This window comes from Chrysochloris asiatica, unplaced genomic scaffold, assembly GCF_000296735.1.
Source record: "Chrysochloris asiatica unplaced genomic scaffold, ChrAsi1.0 scaffold00194, whole genome shotgun sequence".
In the NCBI taxonomy this organism is placed as follows: domain Eukaryota; kingdom Metazoa; phylum Chordata; class Mammalia; order Afrosoricida; family Chrysochloridae; genus Chrysochloris; species Chrysochloris asiatica.
This window is the reverse complement of record NW_006408712.1, coordinates 2,273,875-2,294,212: the sequence shown is the minus strand read 5'-3', so window position 1 is coordinate 2,294,212 and position 20,338 is coordinate 2,273,875. Positions and strand designations below refer to the sequence as shown.

Genomic DNA, 20,338 nt, shown 5'->3' with positions numbered 1-20,338 from the left:
CAAGACCAAAGCTGTATGCAAGGCAAAAAGGTCAAACATTTGCCTTGACCATGAATAGGAAGCCTTTTCATTCATTCAGAAACATTAAGTGAGCACCTCAACTTTATCAGGCCCTGTGCTTGGCACAGAGTGACAGAAATGTATAAGGCACAGCCTCTTATGAGCTTGACTCCTTCATCCTGAAACTCATGGCACCTTACTCAGAGCACCTAAAAACTATGGTACCACTTCACTGCTCTAGAACTAAGATATCCACCCTAGAATCCAGAGAGCTATCTTATAACCAGGAAAGAAGCAACAGAGATCACTGAACAGCCAAAAAAAATTGAAGTCACCAAGTCCATGCATTGAAGCTCATGTGCTTTCCTCATAGCAGAACACTTGGTCACACACAGCTCCACTTATTGTTAGTTTTTCCACAATTCCACTCAGCTCATTGATTCATTTGCCAAGTCTACAACAGAATGGAAGCATCATATAGGAAGGGAAGAGGGGGACTTAAGTAGGGCTCTCAGCAGCATAGAGCCTGGAAGGTAACTAGAGAAATTTCTATACCCCCCATCGCTCATCCCTGCAAAAAAAGCATTCCGTGACAATTTGTCTGATAAAAGAGGCTATAAAATATATAGTGCATTTTAGAAAGATTTCTATATAAAATCCTTAAAAGTCGTCTGTCCTCTGTAACCCTTGGTTATGAGGTATTGGCTATATTTCTGAAAGCTTTAGTGTGGAATAAGCTAAAAAAAAAAAAAATTTAGAATTAGCTCCACTCATTTTGTGTCATTATTCATCAAACTTATGAAAAATGACAGTAACAGGAGAGAGTCAGCAAATATTTTTAGGAAACTGAAATCTAGTTTAGGAAATATATAAAAACAGTCCATTCTGGTTTTTTGTTTTGTTTAATGGGTGCTTTTTTCTGTTCATCCTGACAACTGCACAGACTTCCAACTCCATATTGGTGCTGTGGGTTAAAGCGCTGGACTGCAAAGTCGCTTTGAACCACAAGGTTGGTTCAAGCTAACTCACCGCTCCTTGGAGACCCTGTACAGGGTCGCTATGGGTCGGAACTGACTCAACAGCACTTAACAACAACAACCCAGTGCAGATGCCTAAACCCTTCTCTGTTCTATTGCTGCACCATTCCAGGTTCACCATATGTATCAGTTTCCTACTTCTGCTACAAGAAATTGCCACAATCTTAGTGGCTTAAAACAATACCAGTTTATTTCTTATCTTACAGTCTGAGAGTCAGAAATCAAAAATGGGCTTCCCTGAGTTAAAACTAAGGTATTAGCAGTGCTAGGTTCCGTCTGGAGACTCTAGGGGAGAATCTATTCTCTTACCAGCTGCTCCTTGGAAATCCTATATAGGGTTAGTTGTAGGGTTGCTATGAGTCATCACCAACTCAACTGAACATAACAACAACCTTTCCCTGCTTCTAGAACCTGTCTGCATTCTTGACTTGTAACCTCTTTCCCCATCTTCAAAGCCAGCTGTGTAGCAACTTCTAACCTCTCTTTGACTCTAACCCTGCTGCCTGCCTTTTATAAAAATTCATGGAATTTCCCTGGACCACTCAATCCAGAAAAATCTCCCCATCTCAAAATCTTTAATCACATCTGAAGAGTTATTTTTGCCATGTCAGATAACATATTCACATATTTCAGGGATGAAAACATGGACATCTTCTGGTGGAGGGGGGTCATTATTCTTCCTACCACTCCTGTTATTATTACTGTTATTATTCTACTTTAAAGATGGGAGAACTGACTTTCTGAGAGGGTAAGTCACATGGTAGATCTGAGCCTTTCATCCTTCAATGCCCACCCCAGTGCACTCTGGTACTGCCATGAGAACATGCTACTTGTACTCAGCCAAATGGAAAGAGAGGGGGAACTAGCCTAAGCCTCTCTACTAGGTTTCTGAAAACATCTTCTCAAACTGGGGCATCATCATGTTGTTGCCTCATATGCTTATCCAGAAACCCCAGCCAGAGTCATGTTATAGTTTTATTTTTTTAAAGTAACATCTCTTCTTTAAGAAGCTGTATTGTTGTTGGTGTTGTTAAGTGCTGGTGAGTCGGTTCTGACCCATGGGGACCCTGTATAGGGTTTCTGAGGAGCGACGGGTGAGCTTGAACTGCCAACCTTGCAGTTCAAATGGCTTTACCAGACTCCTCCTTCAGTCCTGTGCCTCTTTTCAGGTTTTTGCATTTTCTCCATCTCTACATCCCCATCCCACTCCACCTCTGACCAGCTAGCTCACCTAGAGAGGCCCATCCCTTCAACTGGTATAAATGGAGTTCTCTTGTTTGGGGGAAAACAAAAGGAATAGCCATGTCCCAGCTGTGAGGACCTTGAAGGCCATTAGTAAATGAAGTCCAGGATTTGGAGCCATGATTTGGTTGAAATCACAGAAATATTTATTCACAGAAGCTCTCCAGCCCTCCAAATCTCCACTGTGAGGAAAAGTGGGGAAAAGCTAATCAGTAATCATTGAAGAACCAGATTAGATATGGCCATGAACTCCACCACTCCCAGAAAACAGGTAGCCAGGGTATGTAAGGAAACATTACTGTTAATCACCATGATTTTAGTTATACGATCACCATGGATATCCCCCAACACTTCTCAGGTTTGTTTTATCTAATAGCAGTAAATTGGTTAGGATTCCTAAGAAGGCATCTTAGAAATTGCTTTCTGAAATGGTGGCATGGAAAGTGTTACGCATAAAGATTCAAATGACTTTTTCCTCTTTTAAACTCATAGCGTCAGTCTGCCCCTTCCAATGAAAAATAATGGGAGTTACCCACCCAGTGACTATTTAAATGATGCAGGCAGAATATAGATGTATGCTTTCATTTCTGTGAGTGCTCACTGTCCTTAGATCCCTCGTTTACTGTCCAAAACCTCTTTGCAGATATTTATTTTCATGATTCTGATACAAAAGCATTGTACACTTGAACTCTGATGCACTGAGAGCCTCAGATAAAGTGTACCCTGGTGAGGAGGAATGATAATAAGCAACATTTCACAACTACCCTCTAAAACCTATTGCTATTGAATCATTGCTGACCCACAGGGTCCCTAAGGACAGAGTAGAACTGCCCCATAGAGTTTCCAAGACTGTAATCTTTACAGAAGCAAACCACCACATGATTTGCACAGAGTGGTTGGTGGGTTTGAACCACCAATCTTTCCGTTGGCAGCTGAGTGCTTAACCACTGCACCACCAGAGCTTCTTTTCATCTACCCCCAGTGAGCCAAAATTTCAAAGTGGACGTGGGGACGTGTTTGTCTTTCACTCATTAATTACAACAGTCCATTGAACTACCCTATTTAGAGAAGAAAAGATTTATCTTTATAGTACTGGATGTAGGGGATGATATTGGTTCAGCTGAACAAACCCTGGAGTTCTGGTGTGGTGCTGTAGGATAAGCACTGGACTGTTAATAAGAAGGTCAGTGGTTCAGACTCACCAGATGCTCCTTGGAAACCCTAGACAGGGTCACTGTGAGTCAGAACCAACTCAACTGCACTTAACAACAACAAATGAACCTTGGTTATTCTTGAGGGCACTGGATAGGTGTCCCAGGGCCTGTGGCATGAACTGTCCCTTTTACATATTTTCAGAGCACCAAATAGCAGCAATGGCTTTGTTTTACCCAGTAAGAATTGGTCCTACTTGGGTTCCAATCCTGTCCTATCACACCTGAAAAGGTGACTTGGATATGTCCCTTAGCATCTGGACTTCAGTTTCCTTATCTTATCCAGATGACCTCTATGTTCTTGCCAATTGCCCTCTGGTTTTCCTTGTGGCTAGCTTCTCTTCAAAATTTACTGCTGAAAGGGATAACTGTTTCAAAAAATGCTGTACACAAGCAGTAGATATGCCCCTGCCTCCTCTAAGGGTCTTAGTGAGTCTTAAAGTGCTAACAGCGACACTGAAATTTTCACATTTGTAGGAAATAGCTAATAATGTTTTCTATGCCTCCTTCTGCCATGCTTTTCCTTTAGAGTCTCTCTCCAAATTATTTAGTGAGAAGAATATGTGTTTTCAAAAACCAAGTTCTTCAAGGTACGTTAAGTCAAGCTGATCAAATTTCATCAAATTTTGCATAAGTCAGAAGACAAGGATGCTTTGTTCCTTGTAGTTTTGATAAGATACATGGTACACCACAGAATTTTCTGAGTATTTCCATAGGACTGAATTGGACCCAGAACCTTATTTTTAGTTCTGAGGAATATAGTTAGCAGATGACATGCAGGGGACGAGTCTAGTCCTCTGGAATGCTTAGTATCTATTTGAAATATAGGAATTTTCAGTTCTTCCAGTGGTAGTTCCACCGAAAGAATGTCACAGTGCTCTAATGTGGAGAGGAAGACTTGAGGGGAGGCTTCTTTTCAAAAGAGGTTTTCAAAACAGATTTGTTTCTCACTTTACAACTGCAATTAATGCCACACTTTAGAAAGCTTAAAATACCACCTCTTGTTGAAAATTATATACCAGTTGGACATAATTGTGACTTTGGCTGCTTATTAGATCATGTAAGGAAACTCAGCTTCCTTCTCCACTCATTTCTTTGTCTCTTCTTACTCTTTTCAACAAAAGCAAATTCGTTTTACAGCTGCTTTATAATTGAGCTGAAACTCATCTGTACCATGACTTGTACGATTCTAAATAGCATATCTTTTGCTTTATTGTACTTTGAATTGCAACCATTGTTGGACAGGGGCCCACAGACTACTTAACTTATGAAATTGTTCATTACCAGACAGGGAAACAACCAACACTTCTACCAGGACACATAGTATGAGTGTACACTGTCATTAGAAACAACTGCCAACTTGCTTTCCTTCATTGAATCCAAAATTAACACCCTAGAGACTACAGTTCACATTTTCAAAATATTTTACAATATTCACCAGGAATCTTTCAGATACTGTATATGTTGGGATCGGGCAGGAAATTTCACCTACAGAAGTTAAAACCAATCAGTAAGATAAGACACAGATTTTCTCTGATTATGTTTTTCTTATGGTCAGCTTAATGTTTTCCAACTTCTCAATTCTATTGTAATGTCTAGCACATGGTTGTTGTTGTTATGTGCTGTGGAGTCGGTTCTGACTCATAGCGACCCTGTACAGGGTTTCCAAGGCTGTAAATCTTTATGGGAGCAGAAAGTCTCATCTTTCTCCCGTGGAACAGCTGGTAGTTTCAAACTGCTGACCTTGCAGTTCACAGCCCAGTTTGTAACCAGTACGCTACCAGAGCACATGGTAACTATTCAATAAGTGTTAGCTAGACGAACAGATGAAAGAACTACATAGTGAGTCAAACAAATTAGACTACCTACCTACCTATTCCTTTTCATCCTCAAACCCAAAAGTCAGTAAATAATTCAGTCTGTCTTTTGCATTTATAGTTCCTGGTTGCTTCTTCTAAGTAAAAGCAGTTTTACTGTTGCCATGGATTAACTTCTGTCCCCCAGTATGTGTGTCAGCTTGGCTGGACCACGATTCTCAGTGGTTTGATAGTTATGTAAAGATCTCCCATAATGTGATCTCATGTGATAAACTAATAAGAGGATTAAAGGTAAGATCCAGTAAGGGAGTTTCTCAGGGGTGTAGCATGCAACACTTTTTAACTAATAGGAGACTGAAGGAGAGATACGTGAGCAGATAAGGGACCTACTACCACCAAGGAGTCCTGGTGTGGCACCCTAGAATAAACACTCCACCTCAAAGTTGGTGGTTCAAACACACTAGCCACTCCTTGGAAACCCTATGCAGTGTCACTGTGAGTCACAACTGACTCAACAGCACTTAAACACAACAACCAAGAAAGAAGATCCAGGAGTCCCTATACTGTGAAGCTTCTAAATCAGGGAAAGTTTGATGCTAAGACACAGAGACAGCTCCAAGGAATGCTGGGCCTACAGATGCTGGAAAGACACAAGGGCCTATCCACAGAGCCAGCACTCTGAGTCCAACTTCGGTTCTCCTGAACTGTGAGAAAATAAATTGCTATTTGTTAAAGCCATCCAGTTGTAGGATTTCTGTTACAGCAGCGCAGGATAATTAAAATAGCCAGCACTAGGATCAAACCATCCCAAGTAGGAAGGGAAAGGAGTCTAGGCAAGGACAAGAAAATAATTATGATCATAGACAGTTTATGGAAAATATTATTTTAATGCATTTCCATATGAATACAGTCCCCATCCTAGAGTTATCCATATACCCAGAGGCACCACCAGTCTGTACCACTGATCCTCTGACTTTCATTGTTCCTCCCTGCTAACTGCTTTCACTGGGCAAAGCTCTTTGGCCAGACAGGATCACTGCTTGTGATGACACATGATGGAAAATTATAAATCTCATAAGGAGCTGTTTGTCTTGGATCTATAGACTTAACATTAGTAATATTCACCCTGGATAGCATTCCTTTTTTATTGTGTTCAGTAGAATCCAAATGGCTGAGAAGCCTTCTCAGTAGCTCAGTAGCTGTGTTTCCAAAGGGAAGTATGGAAACAAACATACATCCTTTTGACATCCCATTTATAAAACAGATTGCACACTTGAGCAGTTGTTTCTATGCTCAATGTGAGTTAAGTGTAATCTGGCTAAACCAGGAAGTAGCACTATGTTCTCGATATTATTTTACTATCTAGAGTGAGAGGAGTCAAGAAAAATTGGGCCATCAGGAAACAATGGATCTACATAAAAAGAAATATCATAACTAGTTTCATGACAAGTTATTAATACCATGTCTTAGTTGACTAGTGCTTCTGTAACAGAGATTAATTCTCTCACAGTTTAGAAAGCTAGGTGTATGAATTCAGAGTGCCAACTATTGGAGAAGGCTTGCTGCAACTCCATGTTGGCTCCAGAGGAAGATCTTTGTTTCTTCTGAGCTTCTGCATATGACTTGGCATGTCTCTGCTCTGCTCACTTGTTTAATCTCTTATAGATCTCAAAATAAATGGACTCAAAATACACCCTACATTAATCCTGTCTCATTAACATAATAAAGACAACCCATTCCCCCAATGGAATTATAACTACAGGCACAGAGGTTAGGATTTACAGCACATATTTGGGTGGGAGAGGGGAACACATAATTCAATCCATAGCAGTCATGAATAACCATAGCTGCTTTCAGCTCCCAATCCACAAAATGGTGCCATCACTGACTATAAGTTCTTCTCCCTGGTGATGATAATAGAAAAAGGTGAGTACTTTTCAAAATGGGATTGTATATACTCCCCAAGGTCTGGAGTGAATACACACCTCCTCATCAGTTTTCACATGATTGGTTGGGAGTTCAGTACATTCTGAAATTCAACTATATATATATATGTTCTTTCCCTTAATTTTTAAAGCAATGAGTATTTTCAATACAATGCATTATCACTGCCTGGTTAAAATTAACATTTCTAAGAAATTTCTTGTAGATTAACACACAAAAAAAATAGTTTACTGAGATAAATATTGGTATAATATTTATACCTTTCCAGTAGAAAGGGAAAGAAGTCAAGGCAAGAACAAGAGTATAATTATGATCATAAACAGTTTATGGAAAAGATTTTGTCTCCCTAAAACCTATGAAACCTCTGTCATGTGATGCTGTGTTGTTGTATTTCAAATCTTTCTATTAAGCTAAAAAGCTAAATATTTAGCCTTAAGAACTATAACACAAATCATTTCTGAACAAAGAAATGTCAGATACATGTCACGTCACCCAATACATTTGAATGTGTTATTGAAAACACAAACCTTAGTTCCCATAAATAGCAATTCCTTTTCTCTGAGATATGGTTTATATTTTTCTTTAAACAAAACAAAACAAAAACAAAAAAAAACTTCTTCTATGAATAAGTGTGAATCCTGAAAAATTAACTCTAATATTGTGAGTTCAAATATGAAAATGAGGCTGCCTCTTTACAGACTTAAATGAATCCCTACCAATGCCCTTGATTTCAAGTAGGTTCATGTTTCAGGTAGTTTTGCTTGAGGACTCACAGAATAGCCTTTTATAGGATAAAGGTGTATTCAACAAAGAGGGGGCATGCTAACCAAATCAGAAAAGTATTCCCCAAAGCACCCACTCATCACTAAAAGAAAATTCTTTTTTCCATGAAAAGAAAGCTTCTTTGTACTTTTTAGAAATGGAATGTCACCATCGTGCCAGCTGTATTTCCTAAATGGATGTTACTATTAAACTGAGTTTTAACAAGACCACAATTGGTGAAAGATCCATCTCTGAACAGACTGCAGCACTGCATAGAATCAGCTATTGCTTGATGAAAGAGGAAGGAGTGTTTTTTAGTAATGCTGAGAAACTCATACAGCCTTCTAAAACCCAATTGAGCCATTCCTAACAATCTAAAAATACATAGACCTTTTGCCTACAGTACTCCTCACCATTGCCCCCTGTCTGTTTACTATTAGAGAGCCAGAGATGTTCAAGTAAGGTCTCTGGGGTCAGATCATAATTCAGAAATACAGGTAAGCCTCCTTCCCTGACTACTAATTTAGCCCTGTTTTCCTTAGGCTACCCTCTGTTTCCTTTCTTGTTTAAAGATCAATAATGATCTATTTAGAAATGGGAAAATATATTAGACGAGATGTGGAAAATATGAAAACAGAAAACAGCGTGTAAAAATCACCACCACCTAAATAGAAAGTTTTTAAGGGACCACCATTGCACCAGCAGCCATTTCTAGGGTAACGGAAGTGGGGAGTTGGGGCAGGGAAGGTATTCTCTGGATCATCACTAGGTAAAATTTACCTCTAAAGCTTCTAAATTCAATTCAAAATATTTAATTAAAAGAAAAATCTTTCCAAATGCTTTTTTACTACTTAAAAGTTGGGGGAAATGAAAACTGCCTTTGATATGTGTGGTATCCTGTAGTCTTGGATCCTGGCACGCGAAGGAGTTCCCAGCCCATGGTGTTGGTTTTGGTCCTCTTGGGGTGGATGAGACTTTGTGTGGATGCTCTGTTCAGGCAGGTCTTGGGGAAGAGTACATGGGCAGGTAGCAGATTTCTGATCTCTAGTTTGCATTCGTCTTACATTTAGACACAGATTCAGAAGAACAGACCCTCCCTTTTCCAGTGCCTTCGGAAAGATTGCCGCTGCGTAGAATGAGTCCTTTCTCCTCCACCCTTAATCTACAACCCAGCTTCCCGGGGAGATCCTACTTTGATTTCCGACCCTCACCCCACCAGCTGAGCTTGCATTCTTCTTTACAATCTCTCAATGCACCGGGTGAGCTGAGCTCCTCTGACCTTTGCTCTTGATCTCTGTGCCTTGAAGGCATCTCTGAAATCCATGTTTTGTTCTTGCCATCCATGTGCGTGGTGAGAGGGATGAGCTAGTCTCTGTGTTTGTGGCCTGCTTCCAGCACTTGGATGATGGGGCTTTGTACGTTCTTGTTTATGTGGTGTTACAACCAAACCATTGAGCTGCACACTGAGATGTACAATGGCATTGGAAAGTGACGAGTGAAGTTGTTCTTTTTGCACAAGCTGGTACCACTATGGATAACCTGCTCTGTCATCACATGCAGTGGCATAGCACGGCACTAGCACAGGCTAAGAGCAGGCCGGGGCAGTGGTTTGGAGGTTTGCAACCCTGCTGTATCCAAGAAACCAGCGTGCCTCGGAGACTAGATCAGTGCATCCAGCCTGGAGTGGTCTGATTAAACATAGACTCAAGAGATCTTGATAGAAAAAATAAAAGTAAAAACACGCCAACAGCAGAATGCATCCTATAAAGCAGGCAAACCAGAGAGCAAAAAGTGAACGTACTTTCTGCAAGAGCCTATGCTCGCTGCTGGGACAGTCGGTGGTGGTCAAGGCTGGTTCTCCTGCCTAGCAAAGGGGAGGGGGCAAAATAGACTGAATTAGAAACTCTTAACTAACTCCCAAAAGATCCTACTAATCAAAAAGTCTGGCCTCCTGAAGTTTCTCACAGCAACACAGTTGGTAAAAGGGCTTTAGGATGATTTCAGGGAAACTAGACGTGTGTTACTTTGAATGAACTCCGTCTAGCAAGTAGAATCATAAATGATCTAAGATGCAGGCGTATTTGATCTCTTCAGGACTATATTGTAATCATGGATACACACGATATACATTTCATGTTTCCAAAGGTTTATTTTATTGTTGTTTTATTTATTCTTTTTGCTCATCCCACATCCTGGAATGAAGGAGGCCACAGCATGACCGTGCAAAAAGGACGCAGGGACTTCAAGCTGTCTTTAAAATGACATTTTTCTTTGTGTTTTTTCGTTCCTTATTGTTTTTCTGTGCACTACTAGCTTTCAAACATGCCTTGTTATGGAACTTTTCTCTCTTTGTGTTTACTGTACTGAAATATTGTTACAGTCTTTGTAATGTATATTGTCTCAAGAATAAAATGAATGTGGGGTTGGGGACATCTAATGGGTGTGTTTAACAACACTGTTCTAGTTGTATCATTGAATCTTAAATGTATAATGGTGTGTTTAAAGTAGTGTAAAATATTTGAGAATATTTGTTTGAAAAAGATCAGCACAAGGCACGATTCATGTAAAAAATTTTAAAGCCCTATTCAGATTCTACTAAGCTGGATATGAAATTCCATTTATAAGTCCTAGTGCTTTGTTGTCATTAGGTGCTAATGCAGGAATAGGAATTAATGTGACATCCAATAGAAAAATCAGCCATGAGCTGGGAGAAAATTATTCTTTTGTATGTGAATTCACAACAGAAAAAAATTAGCTGATCCAAAGTAAACACATAAAATTTAATTTAAAAAAAAATTAAGTTATTCAACCTATTTTCTATTAAATTGCTTTCTTAAATCTTCTAAAATTATTTTAATCCAGTGCATTATTCTTTAAAAGCCCTGATGGCACAATGGTTAAAAAAATTCAGCTGTAAAGACAAATTGGCAGTTTGAACTCACCAACTGCTCCAGGAAGAAAGGTGTAGCGGTCAACTTCAGTAAATACCTGCAATCTTAGAAACCCTATGGAGCAGTTCCACTTTGTCTTATAAGGTTACTATGAACTGGAACCAACTCAACAGCAGTGAGTCTACGAGTATTATCTTTCTATTGTTATGGAAATTAGAATAGAAAAGTCTCACTACATTGAAAAAAAAGAATCCTTTCTCTACCTCCTAGTACTAATTTTTATATCATTTCCCAGTACCACTCAAATTTATAGCTCACCTGTGAATATGTTAACACTAGACATGCCTTCCCCCACCCTGATGGATCCAAGTTTCCATGGAGTGAGGGTATCCAAATCATGGAGGAGGAAGAGTTGAAAATTCTCCACAGATGATTCTAATATCTCTCCAAAGTAACGCCTAGCCTCACCATTTCCCCCTCCCTTTCATCAGATGAGAAAAAAATTATGTAACAAAATAAACTAGGAAGGAGACAAGATATTTTTTTTTACTGAATTCAATTCATGTCATTATTAGTAATCATCAGATGCCTTTATTAATACATGGAGTATATTACCTGTCTAGTTATATATGTGTCATTTAACCCGGCCCAAGCCACAACAAGGCCTTTTGGCACAGGCAGAATTAGAAATGTATACAATAGTGATGTTGGGTGAAGTTTTATCAACACCTGGTGATTTCTCAATTTCAACTGGAAGACTGTTTCTCCTTTTCAAAACAATGTGCAACCTTTGTGCATAATGTGCAACCTTTAATGGAAAAGATTGAACATGGAAAATGATGAGATTTCATTAGAGTCAATTGGAGGAGGATTTCTTTCATGGTAAAAAGATCTATTTTTCATTTTGAAAGAGAAGAGAAACAATTTTTACCCAGCAATGTAAACTAACATGAAAAGGGCTTTGGTTTTTAATGAATCAGGCCTCTGCTGACTCTACTCAGTGGGTACTTTTTAAGTATCTACAAGTCATTTTACCAACCTGGTTGTTGTTTCATAGCTTTGATGTGTAGTATCTCTTTATAGGATGCAATTTTGAGCCACAGTCTGCACCTTACTCTCAATTAGGCAAGTATATTTATTGTAATTATTATGTTTTATTTATGTGGTTGGTATGCTGAATTTCTTTCACAAAATAAATGGTGAAAACTTATTTTATGCCAATAAAATTGTCTGTCATTCTCAAATAACAAATTCTCAAATACTTAAAAAAAAAAAAAAAAAAAAAAAGGAAATGTTACCTGTGTTCTTGTAATGTTATACCCCAAAGAAGCGAACAGTTCCCCTCTTCCCACCCCACTTTCTTTATACATCAGTGCAAACCCCTTTTACAAGCACTAAACATAGGTAAAGGTACAAGTCAGGCCAACTGTTGTAGTGTGTGTAACGTTTTAAATTAAGCCCTTCTGGGTATTAGATTATCAAAAGAGATATGTTTCTTATCAATGTCCATTTTGCTTCCTATTTCTCTCTTCCATGCCTTTCACTTGGAATGACAACAGTTGACATTAAAAAGCTGTTGGCAGGTATGGAACAACCTTCTTCTTTTATTACAAATAGCCAAGACCGAAGTGCATGTGAGGTGGCTCACACTCACCAAATCAGCAATTACATCTCTCTCCAGAGTCGAAAGGCAGTTAAGAACTTGAGGCAAAGCATCATGTACAAAGACATCATTCTACCTGCACCCAATGTCCAAAATACCTACTGCGCCAGCAAAATATTTCACCTGCTACTTTTAGGAATAACATGCAAACTGTAGTGTTAAACTATGAAGGAAGCAATCTGTCCTATATCCAAATCCCGACCGTTCATGAAAATTAATTCATGTTGCCGATAGCTTTGCAGTCTTTGAGCTTTCACGAGCGCTGAGGGCATTTTTCAAACCACTAGATTTTAGCCATTCTGCTGAAGGGATGTTTCCTGATTTCACTTCGTGTGTTTTATCCCTCCTCCATTTAGGACTCTAGATCCTAGCCTCCCCATTTCAAAGAGTTACTCACACATCTTAGCAGGTCCCCTCTCCCTTTATGTCTCTGGTGCACTGTTCTGCCAGGCACCAGGTGAAGGGACTTGAACCTTCCAAAATCGATGCCACTTTACTCCCGGATCACCTGGCTGGGAGTGCAGTCTGAGTCAGGTAACCCCTGCTGAATCGGTCATGGGTCCTCCCTCTGCTTCTGGGGGCAGAGAGTACCGCCTCCCAGGACATGCTCCCTGTCTGCTCACTTATGGCCCCTTCTGGTCCTGGACACCTCCTTCCTGCATGGCAGCATGAAACGGACACAATGCTCCTCACCCTCCCAGGAGTCTACCATGGTGTTGAGCTCACTGAGTCAGCCTTACTAACCCAACTCTCTTCTGTTGTTCTTAGTGGCCTGGTTTGCTTTTGATCCCGGCTCAGCACACTCTGACATCATCTTCTCCAATGACAACCTGACCGTGACCTGCAGTAGCTACGATGACCGGGTAGTGCTTGGGAAGACAGGCTTCTCCAAAGGTGTCCACTACTGGGAACTCACCGTGGATCGCTACGACAACCACCCTGACCCTGCCTTCGGTGTGGCGCGAATTGATGTGATGAAGGATGTGATGTTAGGAAAGGACGACAAAGCTTGGGCAATGTATGTGGACAATAACCGGAGCTGGTTCATGCACAACAACTCGCACACCAACAGGTACCCTGAAGCCCCCAAAGCAAGCCTTCTTCACGTTGGCTTCAGGTCAGGAATGAGACCCCCAGGCACAGACTTTCTCGTCTCTTATTCCAAACACCCCCATTAGCAAAGAGCTCTCAAATATCCACAACAAAGGTTAGAACCAACCAAAAGATTCCCTTCATTGCTATCAAAGTTCCTCATGCTACCCTTCCTTGCACCTGGTAGCATAATAGCAAATGACATGTACAAGAAAAGTGAATCAAACAGTTTAATGAACTGTCTAATGCATTGAAAGTCAAGTTCAAAGACCTACTAAGTAGAGAAGAGTAAGGAAATCCAGTGGGTGGTCTTCATTAAGCAGCACAGGAGTACTATTACTCTTGGCTGACTCACTCCTGCTGGTGATCTTTTGCATAACGATAGAGATGTGAGCACTTCCGTGACCCCTCATTGCTATGTCTAGAAACTAAGGCTCCCCATTATACATCCATTAAAGAAAACAGTCCAGGGTTCAAAAGTCAGACCTACAGTTTTCAGAAAAGTGCTTTGGGGCAAATCACTAATTTTTCTGAACCTCGGTTTCCAAATCCACCAAATTAGCATAATAGAATTTTGTTTTCTGCAGGAGTAATCTGAAGATGGAAACATGTGAAAATGCCTAATGCACTGACTGGCACATTGGCAGTATCTAAAAATGGAAATCATTGTTTTTATTATGATTATTATCAATACTACTACTCAGAAATAAAGCATTCATTAAATTAGATCTGATGGATGCCCGTGTGAATAACATTATAATTTGAAGTACTCTCTTATTATTTTCTGAATTCAGAGCATCAGTTTGCTGGGCAAAGAAAATCTAATAATCTCCTTGGGCTTTCCTCTACTACCAAAATATGTTGTTGTTGTTGTGAAATGCCATTGAGTCCGTTCTAACTCACAGTGACCCTGCATAGGGTTTTCCAGGTGAGCTTGAACTGCTGACCTCGCGGTTCAAACTGACCTTGTAGTCCAGTGCATTATCCTATAGCACCACACCAAGCCTCGATCAAAATATGGGAAATTATAATTTAACACATACTATCATTTCCCCCTCAATTTCATTTGATTTATGTTCCCTCTTCAAAAGTATTTTTCAGACGTTTTCCAGAAAGAGAAGTGCCTACTTTGTTCTCAAAGAATTCTCCAGGATCTGTGCATTCCCACTGGTGTATCTGGGGAGGGAAACAAAAGCAGATGTGTTCCGTTTGACCAAAAGGAAAGCAAGGAGAACTGAGTCCACTATCTCAGGTTTCTCTGTGTACAATCATCACTGACCCGTCTCTAGCTAATCAGATTCCTAGGACTTTCCCTTCCTTTCCCCAGAGTACTGCCTATACAATTCAATTCTGAGTTGCATTACTCACTGTGGACTGGACTAAGTACACACACCACTTCAGCTTGATACCAACCTCTACTAGATGTACATAAGCAGTCATCTTCAGGGTTGTACATTGTGTCACTAGATTCTTGATGCCACCACCCATGTATCATGCTTACTTTTCCCCTCTAGATTCATTAATTATGAATGGAGCAGTGGGTAAAAACACAACTACCACACTATGCAGATAAGCACATTTTTAAAGATAAACATGTCTGCTTGCATGCAAACTGCATGCTTGTTTCTTGTGCTGTCATTGCTGAACCTGTGAATTAACAAGGCGCTATTTCATTATTCCTGTCTCTTCCTTCGTGACTTTGTACAGTCGGTATTTTGCATGCCAGACAAGAATAACAGCACTGTTAAATTCTGTGCTCTGCTGAGAGGAGAGTGAGGTTTGCTATTACTAGACCTCAAAGAAGGAGAGAAAAGACAAATATGATTTTCCATGTAAAAAGGCACTTTGTGAAACATCAGTAAAATATAATTTTGTAAAATGGTACTTGTATGCAGATTCCTTAAAATTTCTACAATGCCTTGTTGTTTGTTGTTATTGTTAAGTGCTGTCAAGTCCGTTCTGACCCATAGCTACCCGTACAGGGTTTCTGAGGAGGGATGGTAAGTTTGAACCACTAACCTTGAGGTTCAAACCAACCTTGTGGTTGAGTGCTTATCCTACTGTGCCACACCAGGACTCCAAAGAGTCTACACCTCTTAGGGTTTAACTATTTCTTTGAGTGGAAGACTCCTCTTTTTGGATGTTGACATTTTATAGAGCCTTTAGTGGTGATGGTGTGCCATGGAGTCAGTTCCGACTCATAGCAACCATGTATATGGTTTTCAAAGCTATAAATCTTTACGGGAGCAAAAAGCCTCATCTTTCTCCCACAGAACAGCTGGTAGTTTCAAACTTCTGGCCTTGAGGTTAGCAGCCTGGCTTATAACTACTATGCTACCTTGATATAGGAGCCCTGGTAGTGTAGTGGGTTACACGTTTGACTGCTAACCGCAAGGTCAGTAGTTCGAATCCACTGCCACTCGACAGGAAAAAGGTGAGACTTTCTGCTCCCATAATGATTTGCAGCCTTGGAAACCTTGTAGAGGGTACTATGAGTTGGAATAAACGCAACAGCACACAACCACCAACTTCTTGATTAAAATCAACACGTCAAAAAATTACCATGTTTCCAGAATGAATTTTTCTGTGTAATGAGTATCACAAAGCCCCAAATCCAGTTACTCATGTGTATGTTTTAGGTAAGCATCGGTCAGCTAACTGAAATATCAGTGGTTCAAACTTACAGGCTGCTCCGAGGTGGAAAGATGAGACTCTTTCTTCCCATAAGGAGTGAGTCTCTCAGAACCCTTATAATGCAGCTTTACTCTGTCCTACAGGGTCGCTGTGAGTCAGAAATCAACTCAATGACAGTCGGAATTTGTTTATGTTTTAGGTTGAACTTAAGTGCTTCTTTATTTTGACTTTCAAATTAAGAATTTTGAAACTGGTTGTATTTAATTTACAGCATTTGTGCAAAGTATGCACCACAAGTATGATAGGTCTCTGGCTATTTCTTTAGTCTTCTGTATTCCGTTCTCTACCCCTGGGCTCAGTGGTGGAGAGTCTGTGTTGTGTGACTGAGTTCACTTTCAGCAACAGAAAAGCAGCCTAGGTTTCCCCCAGGCATTCTCAACAGGGGACCATATCTCCCAGAAGGAGGGGGATGATTTAGGTAGGGAAAATTGAACTCACTTTTTATATTGATAAAGCACAGATATATTTATAGTATGTTAATAGATATGCTATATATCTGTGATAGTAAAAGTTAATGCCATGGATGAAGAAAGAAATTGTTTAAAAATTATTTTTTTTTAAAAAAATGTTTTAAAAAGGCTCCTGGGGGAGACAAGTTTTTAAATGTTGAGAAGCACTGGTTCAACCATACAGAAAGAAGTTTCTAGAATGATGATAATCAAGTGAACTCCAATTGTTTTCTTTTCTCACAGAACTGAGGGAGGGATCAACAAAGGGGCCACAATTGGGGTCCTCCTCGACTTAAATAGAAAAACCTTGACATTTTTTATCAACGATGAACAGCAAGGCCCCATTGCGTTTGAGAATGTGGAGGGCTTGTTCTTCCCTGCAGTCAGCCTGAACAGGAATGTGCAGGTAAGCACCGTACCCTCACTGTAAAAGCAGCTACTGATGACAGCTCCTTCAAAGGCTGTCCATGACATTAAACTAATCTCTCAAAGAGTTAAACTGACAATTGAAAGCCCGGACCAAGACCCAGAGGAAAGAAGGAGAGAAAGACTTCAACATTAATAGATGTGATTCCAAATCAGTATATGATTCCAAAGCACTACCGATTGTTCTATATGTGGCCACAGTCTAGTTAACAGCAACTTGGAAATTGGAGTTCTACTCAGTTTGGCAATGAGTGTTTCTCTGAGCTCTAGTCTCATCACTAAGCAGAAATGAAACTGTTTAACCAGCTGGCTTGAAAACAAACAAAATGACTTGGACAAAGCTCCAAGATCACTTGAGGAGAAGTATCTATGGGAGACTGAAGTATTGGTACGGTTTCAGCACTCGTGTTCAGCTCTGTTAGGTGCTCTGGGGATATAAAATTATGCATAATTCCTTTCTCTAAGTTACTTGTGATTTAGTGTAGCTATAAAACAACAGTTTCTTCTCAGTTATTCATTCATCCACCAAGTTTGTAGGGAGTGCCTACAACATGCCATACACTAACATAAGCATTTAGGATACTGCCAGTGGAAAAACAAACAAACACACAGTTAAAAACCTTGGCCTCATAAAGCTTACATAGAGTTACAGGGAACAGAACTAGAAAGCTGTCACTAAGTTCATTATAGTATATTGTGAGTATGAAGGTGATATATGTAGCAGAGAAAAGACCAAGGGCACGGTAGGGCACCAAGAGATGTAGAGCCGAGGAGTGCAGTCGCAATCCTAAACAGGGCAGTCAGGCTACATAGACCTTGTTGCAGTCACAGATGAGCAGAGCTTTGAAGGAAATGAGGGGGTGAAATGTGTGGAAAACTCAACAAAACATTTTCCAGACAGAGAGAGCAGCATACGCAAAGTTTCTAAGGCATGAGGGCCCCATGCGCACAGCACAGCAAAGAGGCCAGTAGGCTGGGGCAGATGAGAGGTCAAGGAGAGGGGCAGATAGAAGAAATAAAAGCAGTTCAGGGAAAGGTGTACTCTGCCAGCCACTGTTGACTGTCACGTTCCTTGGGAGCTGGGTCTCTCATCAACAGCTAGGACACCGCTGCCTTAAGATAGATCGGGTTTAAGAACCCAAAGTGCTGCAGGTGATTTTTGCTCTATCCAGAACTATAGTCTTGGGGACTATTAGAAAGAAAGGGAGCAAGGGAGCAAGCAAGGAAGGAGGGTAATCATCATTTATCAGAATATGTAGTAAAAGTAATTGCAACCCAGTCAGAAAGATGCTACAGATTCCATTGAGTGACTCCTGCCTTCCCCTATTCCTGCAACTAAATGAGGATTTCCAGGAGACTGGGGTCTAATCTTTCAGAGACCAACTCATAAGATAAGCACTGAACTGCTAACCACAAAGTCGGCAGTTCAAATTTACCATCCACTCCTTAGAAACCCTATACAAGGGTCATTTGGATATTTATAACATCATTCATGGACCTTACAAAATTATCAAATTAAAAATTAGCTTGCTATCATGTGATAGCTGGAACTGCGATTGCCTTGGCAGGGCCAAGCCAAATTATTTCAAGGGCCTTAATATGGCCCACAGGCTAGATGTTCCACACCCCTGCTATATAGGGTGGCTATGAGTTAGAACTGATGTGCTGGCACTTAAAAACATTGCAAAAACAAAAACAAACAAACAATAAATCACCCAAAAATGAATCTCAGAAAAAACTTCATTCAGAATCTTCCACATTTGTAGCTACCTCCCTTTCCAAAAATGTAATATTAGAAATATTTTTCAAGGGTTTCCAAGACACTCTGGGAATCTTCAAATAGAGACTCTTGAGGTCTGAAGAAGATAAGGACAAGGTGGGGAAATGAGAGCAGTGAATGAGATGATTCTAGTCTTTCCTTGGTAGCAATCTATTGAGGCATGAAGATGAACAGAAATCGGTGACATAGTGGCCGTGCTTCTTTGTAATGAGCAATAATATATGCAACCTCAGAATGAAAGATTTACTCTAGTTTTAATGACAAGTGAGCAATAAGAAAAAAGTTTGTCTCTTCTAATCCATGAAATTGGCAGTGGTCACTACAGTATGGCCAACTGACTTTGCTACCTACAAATCAAGACCTGTGCCTTCAGTCACAAGAAATGTATTCCCCCTACCGTTCTTAAAAGAAGCAGGTGGACCATATTATTAAGTGTCATCAAGGATTTGGGACCCCTCCAAGTTACCGTAGAAAGTATTCTATTTGGCTCTTGAGAGCAGATGTTAAAGAGAAGTGAGAAGAACCCCTTTTTGTATTGCGGGTGCACTGAGTATGGGAAGTGGGGGGGGGGCGCCTGGGGTACCTCACAAGACTCGGTTTCTTTCTCCAGGTCACACTTCACACTGGGCTCCCAGTTCCTGACTTCTACTCCAGCAGAGCATCAATAGCCTAAGGATGCACTGTGGAGGCACCAGCTGCCTGTTTTTACCTCCACCCAAGAAAAGAGTGGCATTGAGGAGCTCAGCGTGTGGCAGGATAAGAAAAGGGAGGAGGAAGAGAGAATAGCTGGTTGTCCAGTCTTCACATTCCACAGCTCTGCCCCTTTCCCTCCAGCGTCTCCACTGCTATAATGCCTGCGTTTACTTCCATGTTCAGTAATTCCAACCAACACAGGACCTAAACAGCCCACCACGTCACTCCCAAATTGTGCTATTTTTGAACTTAGTTTTTTACTTAGATGAGTTATATTTTGTTTCTGGTCATCTTATTGGTGACTTACAGAACTGGCAATGCCAAGAGAAAATTCACCTGATGATTTTTTTATTATGCTTTCTAGCAGATAAAGAGGTCACAGGAAAGAATGAGCTGACTTTGGAGATTGCAGTTTATGTTCTAGAATGGTCTTGTCCTGTTACCTCTCATGCAGTGTTCACTCTGCAGAGCTAATCTATGTAGATGGGCAAAATTAATCTAGCATTGTGAAGATTTACTATCCATTGACCCACCGAAATATCAGCTACAGAGCTGCACAAAGATTCACAGTAGGGTGGGATTGTAAAGGTAGACTGATCATTATGACAGGCCTGAAACTCTGGCCATTTATGAAGCC

The 20,338-nt window shown here is 40.4% G+C and overlaps 1 protein-coding gene across 1 annotated transcript in view; it reads left to right on the top strand.

Annotated features, from left to right (window-relative positions):
* The window catches only part of TRIM9 (tripartite motif containing 9), a 145,749-nt gene extending 126,068 nt beyond the window's left edge, over window positions 1–19,681 (top strand). The window contains exons 8-10 of the mRNA XM_006872349.1: window positions 13,336–13,639; window positions 17,046–17,208; window positions 19,619–19,681. Of these exons, the coding sequence (XP_006872411.1) occupies window positions 13,336–13,639; window positions 17,046–17,208; window positions 19,619–19,681 (530 nt within the window). The remainder of the gene's footprint in view (window positions 1–13,335; window positions 13,640–17,045; window positions 17,209–19,618) is intronic.
* Window positions 19,682–20,338: the final 657 nt, after the last annotated feature.